A 21,607-nucleotide genomic window follows, 5' to 3' on the forward strand; every position below is an offset into this window, starting at 1 on the left:
TAGGTAGCCTGGGGGGTTAACATACTGATGCAAATTTTAGTGGAGACACCCAGTTGGCTTAGTCCATTGAAGTTCAGAATGCCCAAGGAATTCTTTCAATTTATTCATTTAACTTTGTGGTCTTAAGGATCCACTACTTTAATAATTCATTTGATCTCAAGAGAACAATTATATAACCTTAAAAAACTTAATTAATATTGCATATATCTACCTGTTAGAAGATATTATGATACTAAACTACCCAATTAGACTACTGTTTGATGACTTCTTAAACTTACTTTAGACAAGTATGTCTCCTTTAAATATGTATGTTATATGGCAATCATTTCAATCACACCATTCCTATTGAGATAAGGGTTAGAAAATTCTTTATAGACATTAAGATATTGTTATTGTTATTTTATTAATAAGTGGAAATTTTCAGTTATATCCTATTAATCTGTGGCATTGATAAAAATGGAAATTTATATGTTGATAATTTCTCTAGTTAATTTAGGTAAATAGCTCTAAAATATAATTTACAAATAAAACACTATAAAAGCATTGGAGTGAGGGTGGGGGAGGGGAGAAGAACCTTACGTATAGAAATAAGATTAAAAACTTACATTTTCTCCTTTGTCACCTTTACTTCCTTTTTGTCCAGGTTCACCAATTTCACCCTGTAAAGAAACACTGATCTTAAAGTTCTCTATAATTTCTGACCTTCAGTTCAACATAATCAATATAATATCTTTAAATATACAATTGAATACAACTGCTTTATTTTTAATTTTGAAATTCCACTTAAGAAATCCAAATGGACCTTATTCTTTACATATCTGCAGCTTATTTTATTGAATTAATCCTGCTAATGTCCAGTCCATGGAAAATCAAGGCTTGATTCAACTGGGGAGTATTCTACAAGTGGCTTTCAAACAAAGAAAACTGTCTTGTCTCATATCCCCTTAATAAGAACTAATATTGAAAATATAGTCATTTAATTGCATAAAACTCAACAATTATTCCTTTTTTTGGTTCTTTTTTTGGTAAGGCATTTTAACTGACTTACTCAAGGTCACATAGTCAATAAGTGTCAATTGTCTGAAACTGGTCCTCCAGACTTCAGAGTCAGTGCTCTATCCTATACTACCTTGCTGCCATAATTATGCTTTAAAAAAAAAGTATTTTAAAATACTTGCATGGCCCACATTGCTAAATAACCATGCCAGAAAATGCTATATAATTTAGTATAGTAATGAAAAAAATACATCAGATCCAAACACTGTTTCATAATTTTTTTCTTGAGAAGTTAGGACATATCCATATATTTGAAACCAAAGCCTTTGGAGTCTTATTAAAGACTTTTGGAGAAATTGTATAATCAAAACAAATAAACATCAGCCAATTTTCCAATAAGTCTGAATCTACTAATCTATTGGCTCCAGAAGAACGCGACAATTGCATTTTATTTTGCCATTAGCATAGAAAACATTTTAGAAGATTAGCTTGGGCATCAAATATGTGGACTCTCTTCTCCCTCCTTGCTCTTTTATCCCTCTTTTTAAAGCTATGTGGTGTACTACTCTTGGAATAGACAATAATTTCCTATGACATACACCTTTCAAGCACAAGGAAGGTGCTTGAAATTTTAAGATGAGGTGTATTTTGATCTGCTATTTAATTCAGTGAAATTTAGACCCCAAAATCTATAAGAAATCAAAATCTTATCAGGGTAAACCAATATAAAATCATAAACACAAACTTTATCTCCATCTTCTCCAGGGGAGCCTGCAGGGCCAGCTGGACCTGGAAGACCTACAGGACCCTGCACACCATCACGTCCAGCTGGACCTTGGGGACCTTTTTCTCCCTGTATTAAAAAAAAAAAAAAAAAAGACGAGAAATCTTTAAGCTAGTCACAAGAACTTTGTTAATTAACAACCTGGTATCATATTTTAAACTAGCCCCAAAGGGTCTTTTAATCATTTAGCATTCATTTAACATATTAAATAAGAAAGAAGTGTGATTTTTTGATGACATATCATTTCGAATAACAAGCAGTAACCAATCACCACCTCAAAAAATTATGTTTTCTTACAATTAGTGAAACAAATGTTTAGAAATTATGGATCTTACCCAACTGTGTTCTACAAAATTAGTTATTTCACTTTGAAGTATTTATTCAAAAAGTTTCTTTTTAAAAATAATTTTTAATGTTGCCTTTTGTTTTTACATTCTACACATTTCTGAAAACATTCCTTCTACTATCTCCAATCAAGTACCAAGGAAGACTTCACTTGTAATGGATATATATACACACATGTATGTGTATAGATACATATATACATGCATGCACACATATTGCATATATATGTGTCTATCAATGGTTCAGCAAAGAGATACAATAACTTTATCTGCCAACATATACAATATTAAACCCACATAATTCTCAACTCTAGAAAAAAGAATGGTATCTATTTTCTCATTCTTTTGGGGGGGGGCAAGAGTATTCATTATCATTAGACAGCATTAAGTTTAATTTTCCTTTCCCTTTTCATCATTGTAGTACATATTGCCAGATACTTAATTTGTTAGCCAACACTGTGTATTGATAAATCAAGAATACTTCCTATTTGCAGAATCCAGTAGTGCAGTCACTGTTTAAATGGTAGATATTATAGAAAAGAGATACACAAAGAATCTCAGTATTTGGTTTTGAGAGTGTTTACAAAGTGATTTTATTTATGTGCCTTCATCTATTGTAATTTTTTTTCATTTTAATAAACAACACATATTTTATTTTATTTTACTTCTTCCTATATTACTTAATTCAAAATTATTGGCTACTTTGCTGTTTTTGTTCAACTAGAATTTCTTTACATTTGATCTCTTATGTTTTTGAATACTTGTAAATTTTAGGCCCTTATCACAGTTCATTTAGATAATTCCATAACCTAATTGACTTCCTTGCATCTGTTTGTCCCTTCTTTAAAATATGCTGAAAACAGGGACTCTAAAACTTTATATCTCTACATATGTATATGTATATAGATACACATACAAACACATAAATATATTCACACTCATGGGTGCATCTATATATAGACACACATACATATATATGTGTGTGTGTGTCTATAGGTAACAGTAATCTATATATATATATATAATATACTTACATATAATGCATATATATGTATTTACATTAATAATATGTGTATTATTGTGTATTCTGTATATTTTGATGATCCTATATTGCCTCTTGGATTAGTTTCTCATTCTGGCATTTAAAACCCTCAGGAATCTGGCTGTAATCTATCTTTCTAGATTTTTTTCATAACCCTCTCCTTTATTCATATTATGCTACTTCCAAACTGGATTATTTGCTATTCTCTGAATTTGACGTTCTATCTTCTCTTTAATTGTGTGGTCAAGCTTTCTAGGAATTCACTCATTCTTTATCTTGTCCACTTAGAATCTTCAGTTTTCTTACAAATTTGGCTAAGATGATAGCTCCTATCATTGTTAGTATTTCCCTTTTCACCATGTTTTTATATATTCACCATGTTTTTACAAATCAAAAGGTTCACTGGATGGTACAGTGAAAACAACATAGAATCTGCCTCTAGAGGACCTAGATTTGACTTTTAGTTTGATTATTTGGTGAGACTGTATAACTCATTTAACCTCTCTGGGCAATTATTTCAAATAATTTATAATTATATAAAATAATTTCCAGTTTGAAATATATCATGCACAATGTTGTCTCCCTCAGTACAACATAGCATCACAAGTATCACAACACAGATTTAGAGGTAGGTTGTTCAGAGCTGATCTAGCCCAACCTCCTCATTTTATAGATGAAGAAATTGAAAGGAAGCTAAGTAACCTGCCCAAAAACATAAATACAGTAAGTATCAAGTAGGATTTAAACCTAGATGATCTGACCCCAGAACTAATGTTATTCATGCAGATATAGTATTTCATTTTTGTTTTCTTATTCCTAGTGTCCAACACAATAGTAGGTTCCTAATAAGGTAGGTGGATAGTAAATAGAATGAAGAATTTGCAATTGGGAAGATGAGTTCAAATCCCAATTTAGGCAAGTCACTTAGCATTCACCTCCCAGGATTGTTGGAAAAATCAAATGAGATAATCATCATAAAGCACTTAATGTAGCACCTGGCACACAATTCCATAAAAATGTTGACTATTATGCCTTTGGATACAGGTATAGATGAATTTCCATTTTCTTCTTTCAGATGAAAGAAGTCTCCCAAAGGATTATATAATTTTCTCAATGTCATAAACAACAAATGAATTAACATGTGTAATGGTGCCATCTCATCATTCTTATTAGCTTCTTGGAAATGAAAAAAAGGTAGTATAACAATAAATATCCCAATTTTACAAATAAAAAAACTGAAACATAGATCAAGTGACTTGGCCAATATTATAAAAGTAATAATTACTCAAACCAAGATTTAACTATACAAAAGAGAGGGTCTATTGGAAATTAAAGGCTTTCAATTGTCAGAATCAAAAAGGTAATTGATATTAGCATCAATTAGTTTTTCATTTTTAAATACTTTTTGTCAATACTCGAGACTTAAGTATTTATTAATTACAAATATAAATAATGTGGCCCTTTGGTTAACATGTACATCTGTTAATTTCATTGCCTTTGTGATTTGACATTTATTTTTGGGATGCAGACTAAGGAGGAGCATTTCTAAGGTATCAAGTTAATCAAAAACAGAGACTAGAAAAAGGGATTCAATTTCTTTAAAAAAAAAAAAGCACAATGATTATAGAGGGGAATATGGCTTATCAGACTTGAAAGTTTAAAAAAAAACTTAAAAGTGAAATCCAATATATGACAAAATAATTGAGCAAAAGATTTGAATTCCACTCATAGGAAATCAAAGCATATATTATTCCAGAATGACACCTACTGCTAAAGGGAACTATTACAGAATGTGGAAAAGATTGATAATTAAATTGGATTACAAAAGAAGGAAAAGTTCATATTTTTTTTCCTAATATGAAGAAGTAGGGTATAAAGTTTTAATCAAAACTATAATTTGGATTTTTTTAAAAGAAAAAAATCAGACTCCTTTACAGTGATAATAACCAACCATATTTAATCCCCTCCCCCACAAGTATTAGAGTTTCATAAAGTATGGGAAAATGTGATCTTCTTTAATTAAATTTGAAGTTTTCTAGATCATAAATAGAGAAGGAGATGGGCAGCTATGCAATGCACATATGCAGAGGAAAGCCAGTGAAATGTGAAGAACTAATATTCTTGAATGAAAAGTAATAATGCTTGAAGGGTAACAGACTAATACATTTCCTTCTTAAAATTACTTACAGGAGCACCTTTTTCTCCTGCTGGACCAGGGGGACCTTGGGGCCCTGGGCGACCAGGTAAACCAATTGGGCCAGCTGTACCTGCAGAACCTCGTTCTCCTGGTGATCCCTAGAGATTAAAAAAAAAGAAGAAGAAATATTTAAAATGAAGAAATTGGTACTTTCAAACTCAAAAAAAGTTCTCGAAAATTAATAAAAATGAAATAACAGGAGATTATTTAAAACTTGAAAGGTAAACTTTCATTCTTCAGATAGTAAAGATACTTAGTAAATATTAACAAACACAGGTAATGAATAAAAAGAATGAATGATCACTCAAAAGGTTATGAAATTTGATATTGTATCAAATTCAAGTACTCCAAATATTTTGCATATGTTTTCTTTCCTTCTTTAACTTAATTACTTATAATGTTGTTGTTGTCATGTACAACATATACTGTGTCACTGAATGAATATTATATACATATATACATACATATTCACACATATATGTGCATATATAATATATATTTGATATCACATGTTCTTTAATGTCTGGCATTGACTCATTGACTCTAAAATTTGGTCTTTAGAATTCAGCCAACCATCATATGAACCTTGTATTGGAGAAAAAGCCATATAGGTTTCCCCAAGTACACCAGTTCTTTGTTAGATATAGACATCCTGGAACTCTTTTGATGTTACTTTTTTCTAAAAGTTCTTAGTTAAAATAATATTAATAATTAAATATGACTTTTATATATTATCTAGTCTAGTGGAAGAAAGATATCATTTAGAACAGCATTTAAAGAAAAAAGAGAAGTGTAGATTTAAACTATTACCTGCTTCAAATTAATTGTCATTTTACCTGTATTCACTTGTTTAACTAAACCAATTATGTCTTAGTTGTTGGATTAGATTTCTAGAAAAATGGCCATTTATAGCTCACTGCTTTCTTTAAAGGACAAATTATAACCAAGCTAATTTGGAAGATCTGATATTATAACAATGCTAAATCTCTGCCCTTAATAGATAGATGTTAAAGAGTCTTATTTCATAATGGAGTAGAAAAAATTGAGAAATCCAAATATTTTTGAAAGAGATAATACTGAAGTGGAAAAGTCTTTCAGAAAGCGTATTTCCTACATAATTACATTTTTTAAATAAAAAAATCTATCCAGGTAACTTAAATCTAGTTTGCAGTAAATTTTGATAAGTTTTGTTGTTATGAATTTCATTGGACTAGCTAAAGAAATTTTTAAAAATCATATGTAAATTCATAAATAATACTATAATAATAAAGTTACATATGATTTTTAAAAATTTCCTTAGTACAATCTATTTTCTTGTTAATTCCTTCTAAAAAAGGATATATATGTGTGTGTATATATATATATATATATACATATATGTGTGTGTGTGTACACATCTATACATGCCTACAAATACAAATATATTATCATTGAGCATGTGTCACAAGCTACAGAGAATTTAAAACACATCCAGTAGAATTTTTAAAAAATATCTTTGAACTGACAATTAAACAAAAAGTTAATTAGGTGGTTCCAGGGGAAATAAGCTGCAGTAGCTGCTTAACTGAAAAGCAGTCAACATTTTTTTTTTTTAAATAAATTAGGTAGCCCTGAAACACTTAACACTATCTAGTTTTGTGACCTGGGGAAGTCACTTACCCCCAATTGTTTCAGCAAAAAATAAATAAATAAATAAACAAATAAAATAAATCAGGTATCTATATAGTTATTTTTATAGGAAATGTTTAACAACATGTAAAATCATGCCAATTCCAGTTGTGATATATCCCATTAATCTGTAAAATTAAAGTTAAAATACTGGGACAGCCATTAATATCAGTATATCTTTCCTATTTTAATTTCTACTACTCCACCACTATTGGAGTAAGAAAGATGAGAGCTAAATCTGGCTTTAAACACTTACTACCTAAGTGACTATAGGTAAGTCACTTAACCCTTTTTATGTCAGTTATCTCATCTTCAAAATGAGCTGGAGAAGGAAATAGCAAACCACTACAGTATCTTAGCAAAAAAAAAAAAAAAAAAAAAAAAAATGCAAATGGTATCACAGTCAGACAGAACTAAACAACAATGACCAGAAAAACAACAAATCTCAACTCAGAACACTGAAGGATGTTCGAAAGGATGTTGTGTAAAAATAGATTTGCAGTTCTTCATTCATTAAATTCTTTGGGAAGAGAAGAAGCCTTGTTTAATGGATATAGTATTGAAATTGAAATTCTGAAAACCTGGATTCCAGACCTGACTCAGATAATTACTAGTTATGAGCTCCTGAAAAAGTTCCTTAATCTCTTTCCCCTCAGATTCCTCATCTGTAAAAATGCAAAGTATGTCCCTAAAAACCTCTAAGAATTCCTCCCCCCTCTAAACTTATGATTCTATAAGACTGGATGACTCACTGGTTAGTACATTGTAGGAAGAAATATAAATTGACTAAGAGACTGGTGGGTGTCTAGAAGGCACCTAATTTCCTTTCTAAATCTTGGATTTTTTTTTTTTTTTTGTAATTCCATTCTTTCTGCTTTCTGTGAATATGCATTATTGACAGAATACCTGAGTTAAAATTCTGTTGTGCTACTTACTTTCCACTTGCACAATATTGAAGACATACCATATTCTGACTCTCAATTTTTTTCATCTTTAAAAGGTATTTGGATTAGATGATCTTAAAGTTTTTTCCATCTCTAAATCTACTGAAATCACAAATATTCAGTCATCTGAAATTTTGATTCTGTTTACAATAATTTATATACATTTTCATATTTATATAATTGGATAAAATATTGGCTTAATTTGTTTATTCCTACATTATGCCTTCAACTTGACTTTTCAGGATGTTATTTTTTTCACCCTGAAAATAGCCTGAGTTTCCTCATTCTAAAATGAGAACATTGGATTGCATGATCTCTATGTCTTAATATACTGATCTCTGTGTCCCAATATTCAATAAGGTTCCAGGAAATTACAAATGCAGTAAGTCTTAAAGCATTCAAGAGATTACTACTGTAGGATATTTGAAAAACTGGGAGAAAGCAGATGAATAAGTAAGAAAATATCTTTTTGCAAAGGAAGAAATAAATAAGAATATTATCTGTGATTTACCCATCTTCAGATTTATAATGTTACACGAGTTATATAAGGTAATCTTCATAATTTGTTTAGATGATTACCTTTCATGCTTATGTGGAAATTGTTTATATCATTTGTCAAATTATAAACTCATAAAGGACACAGACTCAATCTGAGTGCATTTGGTTCACAATATATAATGGAGAATACTTTTTGTGCAAAATTATTGAAATGTATGAAAAGATATAAACCTATTGAAAATATTCCATTTACATTTAAAAATTTCTAGTGACTGAAAATTTCTATTACCTTCAAAATCTATCTTCTTAGGAGCTGCTAAGTAGCAAGCAAATGTCTTCTTCCCAGTGAAAGCAGTGAGATCTATATTTTATTCATCCTAAACCTTTTATGCTTATATACTCATTAACACATATAATCAGTAGAAAACGATCACTGATTAATTTGACTGACATATTACCTATTGTCACATGTACTGTTTCAATGAAAATATAGCATGGAACACTTAAATATAATCATTAATTAAAATGTCTAGCAGAGTGATTTTTTAATTTATTAATATTAATACTTACAAGTGGACCAGGTGGACCCTGGGGACCTTCTCCACCTTTCAGTCCAGGTGCACCCTGAAGGAAAGAAAAATTGAATACAGATGACTAGAATATAAAAAGGAGACCATGATTTATAAGGAAAGAAAATTGTCAGCCCCAAATATTTTGAAGAGCAAATGAGATTAATTTTAGATAAAATTCAATTAAAAATAGAAAAATGAAACATAAGGTTTCCTTATTTTGCATCATATTTAGAAATAATTAGTCATTTAGTTAAGACCTAAGAAAAATGTCTAAATATTAAGCTTAATTCTTATTCTTTATCTATATATTAATGATACCTGCGCTCCAGGAAGGCCTCTTTCTCCTGGGAAACCACGAAGTCCTGCTGGTCCATCTTTCCCTGAGATACCTTGAGGACCAGGATCACCCTATGAAGATGTTACAAACATTTGAGAATAGAGAGATAAATTGACCATAACTATTATTAAGCCATGATTATCCTCACTATAACTGAACATTAAAATCTTGATAATGGACAATGATGAACACATTAAAAGGAAACTATATATGTTAAAATAAAATGGCAAGTGGGAACAATTAACTACAAATATAAACAACTGGGGTAAATTAAGTATAAAATTAATATAAACAATAAAACTTCTTATTAAAGGTAGTTAAAAACATGATTTTTGTATGCTAATTCCCTGTACATGGAACAATATACATCAAGAGAACCAAATTTCTTTTAAATTTTTCTATCTTTTAAATAAGGCCTAAGTTTTTTTTTAATATAATCATTTATTGAAGTAGACTCATATAAAATATTTTCCTTGTAATTGAATATTTTTGGAACTCTAACATTCCATTATTTATAGAAAAATTGAATAATGAAGAAATGATTATAGAAAAACCATAGACTGAAGTCTAAAGTCTAATCACTCAAAAATTCACATGTTACCTTTGCACCCTCTTTTCCAGCTGCACCAGGAAGTCCTTGCTCACCAGGAGGTCCAGGAGGTCCAGGATGACCTCGTTCACCTATTGGACCAGTCTCACCAGTAGGACCCTGAATTAATTTTTAAAAAAATAGTGCAATGAGCTTTACACAGGTAAAAAAGAAACACATCAGATGCCATGTCCCCAAAACCTCATCTTGAGAGTTCATAATAACATCGTAATAATTATCATAATAAACACCATCTTTTTTGCCCCTCTGAATGGAATATTCCTACTAGGATCTCCATTTAAGGAGGTAATTCAGGCTAACAATATAGTCATTTTTTTCTAAGCTACACTCTGGACTTTTTCTATCACTATCTTCCATAAAAGTGCCTTCCCACATTTCTAGCCCACTTCAATTTCCTTTTTGGTGTGTTTCCCCTATTAGAATATAAGTTCCTTGAGGGTCAGCACTTTCATTCTCATTGTATTCACTGTACTTTACCCAGTTTCCAGCACACATAAGCACTTGATAAATGCTTGATAACTGTTATATTTGAGTCTCCTTAAAATGGATTTTAAGAAAATCATTGATTCTTAATATGTGGTTACTACAAGAAGGTATAATAAGGCTATATAATTTATAAGAATGACAATTATCAACTTCTAGATGACTGAAAAAGCCAATTTATATGTTTTTTTTATTAATTATTTATTCAAACTATTTTCATGGAAGGTAATCAGAATCTTTGAAAACAAAAGTCAGGATTTAATGTAAAGTAACTTTACTTAAGTTGAGAAGTAAGGATAATCAGGGATAGTATATGTCAAAGAATAAAATAAGTATACAAATACAAATGTAAAAAGATTTGTCATTATAAGTAGATTAGGAAAATCCAGTCAATGAAGATTATTAAATAATTGTGGCAACTAAATTCCTTATATTATAAAGTCTTTCACTATCTGGTTCTAGCCAGTGTATTGACTTATTCATTGACTTCTTTTTCCATGTTTATTTCACACTATTTAATATTCTCCCATCCCAGACCACAGTCAAATAATTATACTTGCTGTCTTCAGCATTCCATCATTCACTCCTATTGTTGATGCTTGTCCTTACTACACACATAGTAGGTACTTAGTAATTTCTCATTAAGTGGAATTGGATTAGTATTTAATAAATGTTGTTAGATTAAATTGATTTGAATTTAATGTCAGTAGCATGACAGAGTAACAAAAAGAAAAGAAAAAAAAATTCTCTGGGCAGATAGGTGGCAAAGTGCATTGAGTACCTGACCTGCAGTCACTAAGATTTATTTTCCTGAGTTGAAATCTCGTCTCAGAAACTTCCTAGCCCTGTGAACGTGGGCAAGTAACTTAATCCAGTTTGCCTCTGTTTTCTCATCTGCAAAATGAGCTAGAGAAGGAAATGACAAACCACTCCAGGATCTTTGCCAAGAAAACCCCAAAAGAAGTCACAAAGAATTGGACATGACTAAAAAATGACTGCCCAATAACAAAAAAAATATTGATGGTAGCATAATGTCTAAAAAGGAAGGTTGTAATATTCTGCTCTGCTTAGTTATTATCTGCTATCAATTATTCTACCCACATCTTAAGAAGGAAATTAAAAAATAGAAGAACATCCAAAGAAGGATAGAGAGTAATTAGCATGAAATTTGAAACTACTCCATGCAAGAATTGATTGAAAGAAAAATGGATGTTTAGTTTGGAGAGGAAAAGTGTTAACATGAATCCCTGCTGTCTTCAATATCTAAGATGCTATAGATATCAGAAGATTTTGTTTTGTTTTACTTTACCTTAGGGCACATCCTTATAAACAATGGGTAGAAGTTACAGAGAGACAGATTTTGACTCAATAAACGACTAATTTTTGTTTCTTTTATTTCCCTTTGGGAAATTTTTCCAACATGAAACATTCAAAGCTGCCACTGAATTGGTACCAATGGAAATTTGCAAGGGAGAACTAGATTGCCATTTAACTGGTCAAGGATGTCATAATGAAGATTCCTGTTAAGGAATAGGTTGAATTATTTGATCTTTGAGATCTCTCCTAATTCTGATATTCAATGTCTCTAAGAGAACAGAAAAAAAAAGGATGAATAGAATTTTGATAGGTTTAGAAACCAAGAACCGACCATGTCATGACTAATGACAAAAAAGGTAGTGAATATATTTCTCCAGGGAGAGAAAAAGACATGACAATTATCTTTATATTTTTAAAGGCTTATTTCTTCAAAGAAGTTTATAATCTCGAAAGCAATAGCTGTCAAGAACAGGTAGGCTAAATTTGGTTCAATATAAGAAATAACTTTCTAGCAATGTCTCCAAATGGAATGCATTGCCTTATGTAATAAAAATAAACATGGAGATTTGTCCTAGAACAATGTCTAAGATTTCTACCAACTCTAAAATTATCACATTCAATGTTACTATTTCCACTTCTGGATTACAATATGAATTTGTTAAAAAACAAACAAACAAATAACATTTTGGTTTGCGTCAGTAGGGATTTTTTTTAAACCAGTGATTTCTCTTTTTCTGATGAAATCATTGTTCTAGACCAAAATAAACAGCAAAAATAGGAATGATTCAATAAATGATTAATTGGGATGATAGAAAAAATTGACTTAGATCATGCAAAATCTTAAATTGCAATCATCTATGTGTATCTGGGAATTCTAGGGACCAGAATAAGCCCTCTAAACAAACCCTCTTAATCAGTAACTTCCCTGATCCCAAACTAACTATGATCCCTAATTGTTTGAAGTGAGTTCTGAGATGTATGCCTGAGGAATCCTAAAGCCAGGGAGATGGGATTTCCATTTGCTTGAGGTTACTAGAAATAAATAGCCAGCTGCATTCAGTTGCAGCAAATGCCACATTGAAAAATGGCAGGTCATTTAAGTGCCTCCAGAGGGTTGCTGCTTTGTGGTGTTACCATTTAATCAGCTCTCACTTAAACTTGTTATGGCAAGAGAAGGCTGACCAGCTGTTCTCTAGCTCCACTTAGCATAAAACAAAAGAAAATGGATCCGAGGTAAAAGGATGAGAGATTTCATTGAAGTCTAAAGAAGAATTTCAGGCAAGGATGTTCAGCAACAGAATGTGTTGATTACTACCTTGTGTAGTGTTATTTTCCAAAAGCCTGCTGGGGAGCATGAAACCCTTTCTTGGTGGCTGGGATGTTTGAATTACAATTCTGCCTGAAGACAGTAGTTTTACCTAATGACCCCTCAGTCTTAATTTTATGATTTCTAGAATTTGTCATTTCATGTACATGGTAAAATCTCTATTTTAATATCACACAATAGTGTTAAATAAAAGTGTGTTAAGTGATGTATTTCACAGAAATAATGACTTAAGAAGGGACATCCGAGGACATCTAGCCTTATACTAATTTAAAACATGATTTTCCTCCAAAGTACCTAAATGCCCACTTAGCCTCTGCTTAAAGATCTCCAATGAGAAAGAACCAATGACCTAAGTAGGTCATTCCTTCCTGTGAAGAGCTCTAACTTTTCTTAAGTTTTTTTTTTCATTACATCAAGTTTAAATTTGTTTTTTTTCACAATTTCTCCCCATTAACGATGAATAAATGTTTTCCTATGATGTCTATCATAGCAGTAATCATGTACTTTCACCTTTCCAAGCCTTTTAAATAAACAACAACCATTTTAGCATTTTGCTAAATTCTAGGAGGCAGCCAGGTGGTTCAATGGATAAAGGGTTGCATCTGGAATCAGAAAGGTCTGAATTCCAATCTAGCTTCAGACACATTTAGCTTCTTTGCCTTAATCCACCGGAGAACAAAATGACAAACCACTCCAAAATCTTTGCCAAGAAAAGTCCATGGAGAGTATTGCATTCTATAGTTTATGGAATCAGAAAGAGTAATAGGACAGGACTGAAAAACATCAATAATTAGAACTACAATTACAAAAATAAAAGAAAAATAGTCCCTGTCCTCAAGGAGTTTGCATTCTATTAGGAAATCTTAAATCTCTCTCATTCTAATAACCTTTAATTCATCATCCAGTTTTCATATATTATGAAAGGAAGACCCTTCAACATTCTTGTTAAACATTTAGGACATTCTCCATTTTACAACTCTCTTACCAAAAGACAACATAGTACAGTTTAGACAAATTGATTAGCCTTTCCTCAATTCTGGGCTTTCCATTCTTCTTAGAATACAAACTAAAATAAAATCAAATTTTTTGGTGTATCCATCACTGTGCTTATTTATAATCAGTTTGTAATCCACTGAAGTTCTCAGATTTTTTTTTTTTTAGCCAAAATTTATCTAGCCATGATTCCAATATTTTGTCCTTGTAAAGGTGATTTTAATGCACATGTGAATTTTTATTTATTCTTATTAAATTCCACTTTATTTAATTCAATCAGATCAGAGTTGAAAGGGACCTTAGAAATAATCCTTTCATTTTAGAGACAGATTAATTGAAGCTAGAAAGTTAAAACTTGCCCGCTTTGTAATGTGCTTGACTCTAATCTTAGTGCTCTTTTTCCTATGTGATATTGCTTCCCTTTGTCACTATTATGCTTTGGGAATATAATTCCCACAATTGAATATGTGATCTCCTCAAGGCAAAAATGGAGAAAGATCCTTGTTGCTATAAAAAGGGAATAGAAGGAATATTAATTAATGCAATAGATATAACTTCCATGAAATATAACTTCCTTGATCTTCCACAAAGTCCAGTCCATAATTGAAACAAGAAAAAGACTGGCCTCTATAAAGCTCCAATAAATGGTAATAATTCAGTAAAGATGCATACTCAATAAAGCACACTTGCTGCTTTTTTTTCTGCCTTGAAGATTCAGAGGAAATAAATGCCTTCATCAGTTTTAGATGCTTCCAACTAGGCATGAGACTATATAAAAAAGGGTTTTTGAGGTTTGGAGAGTCAATTAAGTCACATGATGTTTATATTCTTATTCTACTAGCTTGTCTCTTCCTTAAGCATACCAAATAAAAGGAATAAATCTTGTACTATCTTTTTATAATATTCTCCCTGAAAGCAGCTTTTGAAGTTGTTTGCCATAGGTTAAAAATAAATCTTTGTCTTAGTAATAACCTCAGTAGCATGCCCTTTAGGCAGTACTGCTCTTAATTAAAACTAATGAATAGCAATGGAGTACCTATCTGACCCAAGGAAATTCACATTTTCTTTCACTTTGTTTCAACAAAAAGGGGAGTAAGCTACCTACTATTTTTCTCTCTTTGTGAATAGTGAGAATGATAGCATAGAACACAGGCATAGAACTTTTATATTTTAATATCACATTCTACCCCTTATCCCCAATGCATATATATTGTTCAAGTATTGCTCTTTAAACCCCACATACACACACCACACACAGATTAATAAATTTTTGTTTTTAGGCTCTTCAGCAGCTATATTACCCAACAATATTTCATTAACAGGATTGAAATTCCAGCCTCAGGTATGATTACATAAATCCTTTGAACTTCAATTACAGATAAAATTTAACTCTGAGCATTCACTACTTTTTTTAAAATAGATAAAGAATTAGTTCTGTTTTTAGATGCTTCTTTTAACGATGCATCTTACAGGCAAAATTTTCAGTTCTGAACTTGCTTTTCCATAAAGATGCTGGTTAGGTGGCATGTGGTGGAAGAATAAGTAGAATTAATTCTCCATTATTCAGATGATAACTATTTATTCTTTGGACTTGTATTACTTGGAGCATTTTGAACATATTACCTATCCTCCAGCAATAATAATTTATATCCCACTGCTCAGGAAATTCAAACTAAATGTCATTTTAAAAATAAAACAATAAAGATAAATCTGTTTGGGAGGGAAGACCAATGAAATATATTACAAACATGAAATTCTCACTTTAATATGAAAATCAAAAGATAGTACAAATGAATCAATATAAGCCAGGAAGGCCAACATTCAAGTTGCTTTGATGCATAAGAGAGTGAACATGAGCTAATCATCAATTTCCCAGGACCCTCAGGCAACTTTCTAAGAGTAAATTGTATCCAAGTTGCTGTTATGCATCACTGGAGAAAATTTTTATGGTGAAATTTCCTCAACCAAATAAATCATAGGTCTGAACCAAATCAAAGATACAAAACATAGGGTAGGCAAGTTCATCATATAAACTAATAAGTGACCCCAAAGGCCTTCTGATACAAACTAATATGTGAACAGGAACCTTCTGTACAAGCTACCCAACAAGTGGTCATTTAGTACTTGCTTGAAGAGCTTCAGAAGAAGAGTTTCACTACCTTCTTAGGCATTTCATTATACTTATAGAATGAATCTAATCATTAAGGATTTTTTTTTCTATAAATGCTATGGAATAATATTACAAGTAAATACTTCACTAATTAAAACTTCTTGGATGAAGCTATTATATAATGAATTCTAGCCTATGGTAAAAAGTTCTAAGGTACACTTAATTTTTTAAATTATTTGATACTTCATATTTCTAACTTACTCCTTCCCTTCATTAAAAACTTACTGCATTATTAAGTAGAGACTTAGATGAATTTATTGAAAACACTTTAAGTATGTACAACATGAAATATAAAATTAATTTTATTATTGCATATGTTTGAGAAATAGCATTTTAGAGAAATTAAAAGTGTAAAGTATTAGGAAATCCTAAAATCTTAAAGCATATAATGTAAAATGTCCTACCTGTGGTCCAACAACGCCTCCTGGTCCTGGAGGACCTGTTTTGCCTTGAAATCCCTAAGGAATGAAATATGACATTTATTGGTTATATATTACGACAAAGTACATTAGGTAATGGGATGGCTCACAGTTGAAAAGAAAGTTGTTTTTCAGGAATTTTTTTCTCAATTACTCAAACACATTTTCAGGAATGTGTTTTTAAAGCCATAAAAGTTTTCATATTCATCATTTTTATGAATACTTAAAATTGAAATGCTGTGTCTATCACAGGACTTTCCAAGCTTCATCTTTTGCTAAATACAATTATCACTGATTTTTCTGAAAAAAAAAAAATCATAGGTTACGCTAATAGCATGTTAGCTAAGTTTAAGTTTGTTCAAAGGTCTAGTCCTCTTAAGTTGACCAGCAGAAAGAAATGGGTGGAAAAACAACCAACAAATGAAGAGAGATAAGTGGGAAAGACAAAGAAATAACTACAGTATAGTGGAAATGCATCTTATGAATAACTGAAAAGGTTTGATCTAGAAGAGGATTTAAGTAAGAAAAGGGGATATAGAAGAAGTAATATAGTAAAAATGAATTATGATAAGGTTGATAGTAACAAGCAGTTTTAGAACTAATCTTGTATCAAAGAAATAAAATATAAAATTCCCATATGGATTTGTCATTCAAGTAAATGATTTAGATATTTTTTGAATTGTTTAGTGTTCGGCATCACCAAGAGATAATTTTTTTGATATTAATGGAATTCTTCCTACTATCTATTCCATGTCCAATACAATTGTATACCAATAGTCTGATACAAGGGAATAAGTAATTAAAAGAGGCTGATAAAAAGAATGGTTATTAGCATGATGGGATACCATTTCAAGATTAAATTGAAACACTTAGCTTTATGAGCCCAAATGAACAGTGGGAAAGAAGAAAAGAAAGGAGAGGAAAAGGAAAAGAGTGATAAAGGGATCAAGAAAGAAAAATCTTTCTTTTTTCATATCTATGTTTACATAGAGAAATTCTATTTTATATATAATAAGATTTGCAACTGCTATGCACTTTAGAAATCTTCCATTCAAGCCCTTTGATGTACAGATGAAACAATGATAGGCATTAAGATAGTAAGCATTCAAATATGGATCCCCTGACTTCAAATGCATTGTTGTTTTTACAATACTATGCTACCTTCTCCCTATGTCAAATCCAAATAAAATTGATAGATTAATTAAAGTCATACTAGTTTTTTGTTTTGTTTTCATTATAGTTACTAATATTTAAATGCTATTAAGTTTGAATCAACCTTGAAGTTGTGAAGTCTTAGTTGTGAGTGCTATACTAAAAATCTGATATATAGATGGAAGCCTCTCTCAATTACTTTCTGGAAGAATTGAGAAGACTAGTTTTCAGAAATTTAAGGAGGTGAGGTCAGAATTAAAAGACAACAGTTGCCATAAGGTTGGTGATCCAGAGCTCCCTATTATCCTTAAAGAAAAAAAAAAAAAAAAAACTTCATGTGTTTTCATTAAATTTCACCCAACATAACTTAATAGACAAATAAAGTTCATATGAATTTTTATAGCTCACAGAATTGTGTATATTTTAAAGAGTAAAAAGCGTGACAGGAAGACATAAACAGATGACCGATTTGAAAGTAGAGTTCAAAAAGGGTATCAACACATACAATTGTAATCCTAATAAGCTAATAGGAATTTAAATAAGATATTTAAATAATCCAGAAATGATTTTATATAATTTAAAATTATAGCCACAAGCTCTTCAAAATTTGTTATTTGGAGAGAGAGAAAAGACTTTTAAGAATGTACATTTTAAAAGGAGACAAAAAATAGCTATTTAAAAATGCAATTACAATAGGAGCCCATGAAAATGAAAAATGAAAACATAGGATTTTCCCTAACCAAGGAGATATATAGCTGGCCTGGACTGCACTGATATGAAATCATTAAATCTGAGCTATTTCCTATTTTGAGGATCTCCAGGAGACTAAGATCAAAGATTCTGATCAAGATTTTCAGGATAAAACTGGATTTGCATTATAGTAAGGCCAAACCATCCTCTTGATCTTAGAACCATCTGTTTCCCAAATGCTCAAAGGGAAAGATAACATTTATATGGAAATTCTTTAGATGAATCCTTAATGAATTTCAGTATGCAGTGAAATTCTTAGGGTCAGACACAAATGGGAAAATTCACATATCTGAATCCCATTTATGAATACAGTTACCATTCTTTTTGGATCTGAATGTGAATAGAAAAACATGTGGCTTGACAAATGCCTCATGTGTTGATAATTTATACTCATTGAAATGTTACTAACTGGACTAGGATCCCTACTAATTAATAATAATCTGGTGAATAAGTTGTCCTCATATGTATTTTAAAAAATATACTTGACAAAGGCAATTTTGCTGAAGGCTAGTTGTCTTCATTTTTATATTATTTAGTTTATATGTATATGTAGTGTGTATATGTATATTTTCCATACATGTGTATAATTTCTATGTATATGTATATATATATATATATATATATATATATATATATATACACTCAAACATACATACATAAAATAATTTCCTTTGTGAACTAAAGTGACTAATTTTTAGTATAAAGAAACAGCTTTTGAGCCTTTGAAAACAAGAAAGCATGATAGAAAGTCAGCATCAAGTATCTTTGGCACTGAAGTGATCTTGCACTTGCACAGAAACAGAAATATTTTATTTTCTAGAAATGAATTTAGTTTTTGCATTTTAGACAATTGTGTAAAAATCATAGAAGTTCCAGTTGCACTTTAATTTTTTTTAGGTGATTCTAGAATTTTCCTTAAATGTCAGTTTGTACATGTTTTAAAGGTAGAATTCTGAAATAAGACCTTGAATTACCATCCATCCCACCAAAAAAACCTTTTGAAATTTCATGGAACTGTGCTTGCATACATGAAAATGATTTGCATCCTTTCAAAAATTAAATCTTATGTCCCTTAAGCAGATGCTATCTCTGTGTGGAAGTCCAGACAATTTTGCACTTTTGTTTGGCAAAGTCATTCTTGATTAGGCTTTTGAAATTCTAGGCTTTTGTATGTCAGAACTAAATAATAATAAAAAAAATGGATATTTTATTTAACTTATAAATTAGCACCCAATTTTTTTTTTTTAAAGAAAGACTTTGATGCTGATAGGTCTTTCCTAAAGTTAGAAAATCCATCTACCATAGAGATTAATTGGGATACATATGTGCATGCATGTATGTATATACACATACATGTATATGTGTAATATACTGGAAAGAAATATTTGGAATGAGATTCAGCTACTCACTTTGCCATTACATGTGTGATCTTCAGCAAGTCAATGATTCTTAGGCATTAATTTCCTCATCTATACATAACCAGAATAAACATAGAGGCTTTTATATGCTGCTGTTATGCCGAAGGAAATGCGATTTCCAATCAGTGGAAAGGATATTGACACACACACACAGTGTAGTTTTATCTAAGGGATAGAGTTTGTGCCAAAGATCTTTGATGTAGAGATGGTTTTAACTTCAGACAGGAGAGATACTTCAGGGAAGAGATAGGGAGAAATTCTGGAAGCTTGGAAGCTGTAAACTTATAAGGGAAACCTGATTTTCTTGATTTCCCCTTATTTCCAGTTTGGCTGCCTAGAGACGATGGAGAGAAAATTTTTTCTTGGATGATAGCAGGGTCTTTATCAAGCTAAGGTCTTATTCCATTCTTACCTAAAAAAGCTTACTCATGTTTATATATTTTCTGATATATTCTAATCTATATGATTTTTATAACTTTTGTTTGTTTAGATCAATGGATTTACTTATTAGCTACCAGTCATCCTTATCTATATCTGACCATTGGATCCAGATGGCTCTACAGGAGAAAGTGAGACAGGGGATCTTGCAGAACCCTTCTTCCCTTAAATACAATCCACTTGCATGTCATAGCATCCCCACCCTGAGATCATGGTCCTCTTTGAGAATGAAGAGCAAGCAATTATTTGTGATGATCTTTTATGTAATCTCCATTTAATGGGAAGTGGCTAAGACAGCAGGTATAAGCTTAGGATACTCTACTTCCTTAAGAGAAACCAGAAAAGCACCATTGTTTTAAACTCCTATCAAAATTAATCATACAGCTAGAACAGAAATAATGGAAGTAGAAAGAGATTAGCAAGAAATCTAACCTAATAATCTCTCAAAAATAGTCTAAAAGAAGGGATAAACATCCATACATATATGGACCTAACGTTTCCCTTAAGGAAGAAATCATGATTTCTCTTAGATTAAAGGGACCTGCCACAATTCTATACATTTGGACAACTCATGTGGAACATTAGTCTTATATAAGCACATAACCTTATCTTACATATAAAATGAGGAGTTTGTTTTAGGTGACCTCTAAGATCTTGGTTAACTCTAAACTTCAGAACCTATGAACACAAGATATTCCCAAGCTGCAGGATACAGTGATACAAATCTATTTACCTACTCTCATATCTATCAATCATGGGTCTGTTCTATGACTTGGAAAAAATGGTTAAAGTTAATTCAGTGACACTTTCAGGAAATTGATTTTGGGCAACATGTCAAATCTTCAGATTTCTTATTAGGTAGGAAATATGGACCTGTGTGCCCAATAATTTAGTCCTATTAGGAAAAAAATTCACATCACTATGCAAATTATATATTTGGGAAAGCATAGCTATCACAGTTTATTCTGTAGATGGTTAGTAGGTCCTTTCGTGGCTGATTGGTAGATAAAATAAGTGAATGCTCTTTAGGAATGTATCAATGAAGCACTTTCACTATATGGTGAAATGGAATATATTCATAGATCTGTAGACTTCCTTAGGAGTGCTGGAATAGACATGATAGCAACTCAAGATTTTTCATACCCCTG

The 21,607-nt window shown here is 31.1% G+C and overlaps 1 protein-coding gene across 2 annotated transcripts in view; it reads right to left on the reverse strand.

The window, feature by feature from the left end:
* COL11A1 (collagen type XI alpha 1 chain) overlaps window positions 1-21,607 on the reverse strand; it is a 256,417-nt gene that overhangs the window by 71,763 nt on the left and 163,047 nt on the right. For both annotated transcript variants that reach the window (XM_031967174.1, XM_031967173.1), the window contains exons 38-44: window positions 16,687-16,740; window positions 9,984-10,091; window positions 9,364-9,453; window positions 9,044-9,097; window positions 5,354-5,461; window positions 1,742-1,849; window positions 606-659 (exon numbers count right to left, since the gene is read on the reverse strand). In XM_031967174.1, the coding sequence (XP_031823034.1) occupies window positions 606-659; window positions 1,742-1,849; window positions 5,354-5,461; window positions 9,044-9,097; window positions 9,364-9,453; window positions 9,984-10,091; window positions 16,687-16,740 (576 nt within the window). The remainder of the gene's footprint in view (window positions 1-605; window positions 660-1,741; window positions 1,850-5,353; window positions 5,462-9,043; window positions 9,098-9,363; window positions 9,454-9,983; window positions 10,092-16,686; window positions 16,741-21,607) is intronic.

The sequence above is a fragment of the Sarcophilus harrisii genome, chromosome 4, assembly GCF_902635505.1.
Source record: "Sarcophilus harrisii chromosome 4, mSarHar1.11, whole genome shotgun sequence".
Taxonomy (NCBI): Eukaryota; Metazoa; Chordata; class Mammalia; order Dasyuromorphia; family Dasyuridae; genus Sarcophilus; species Sarcophilus harrisii.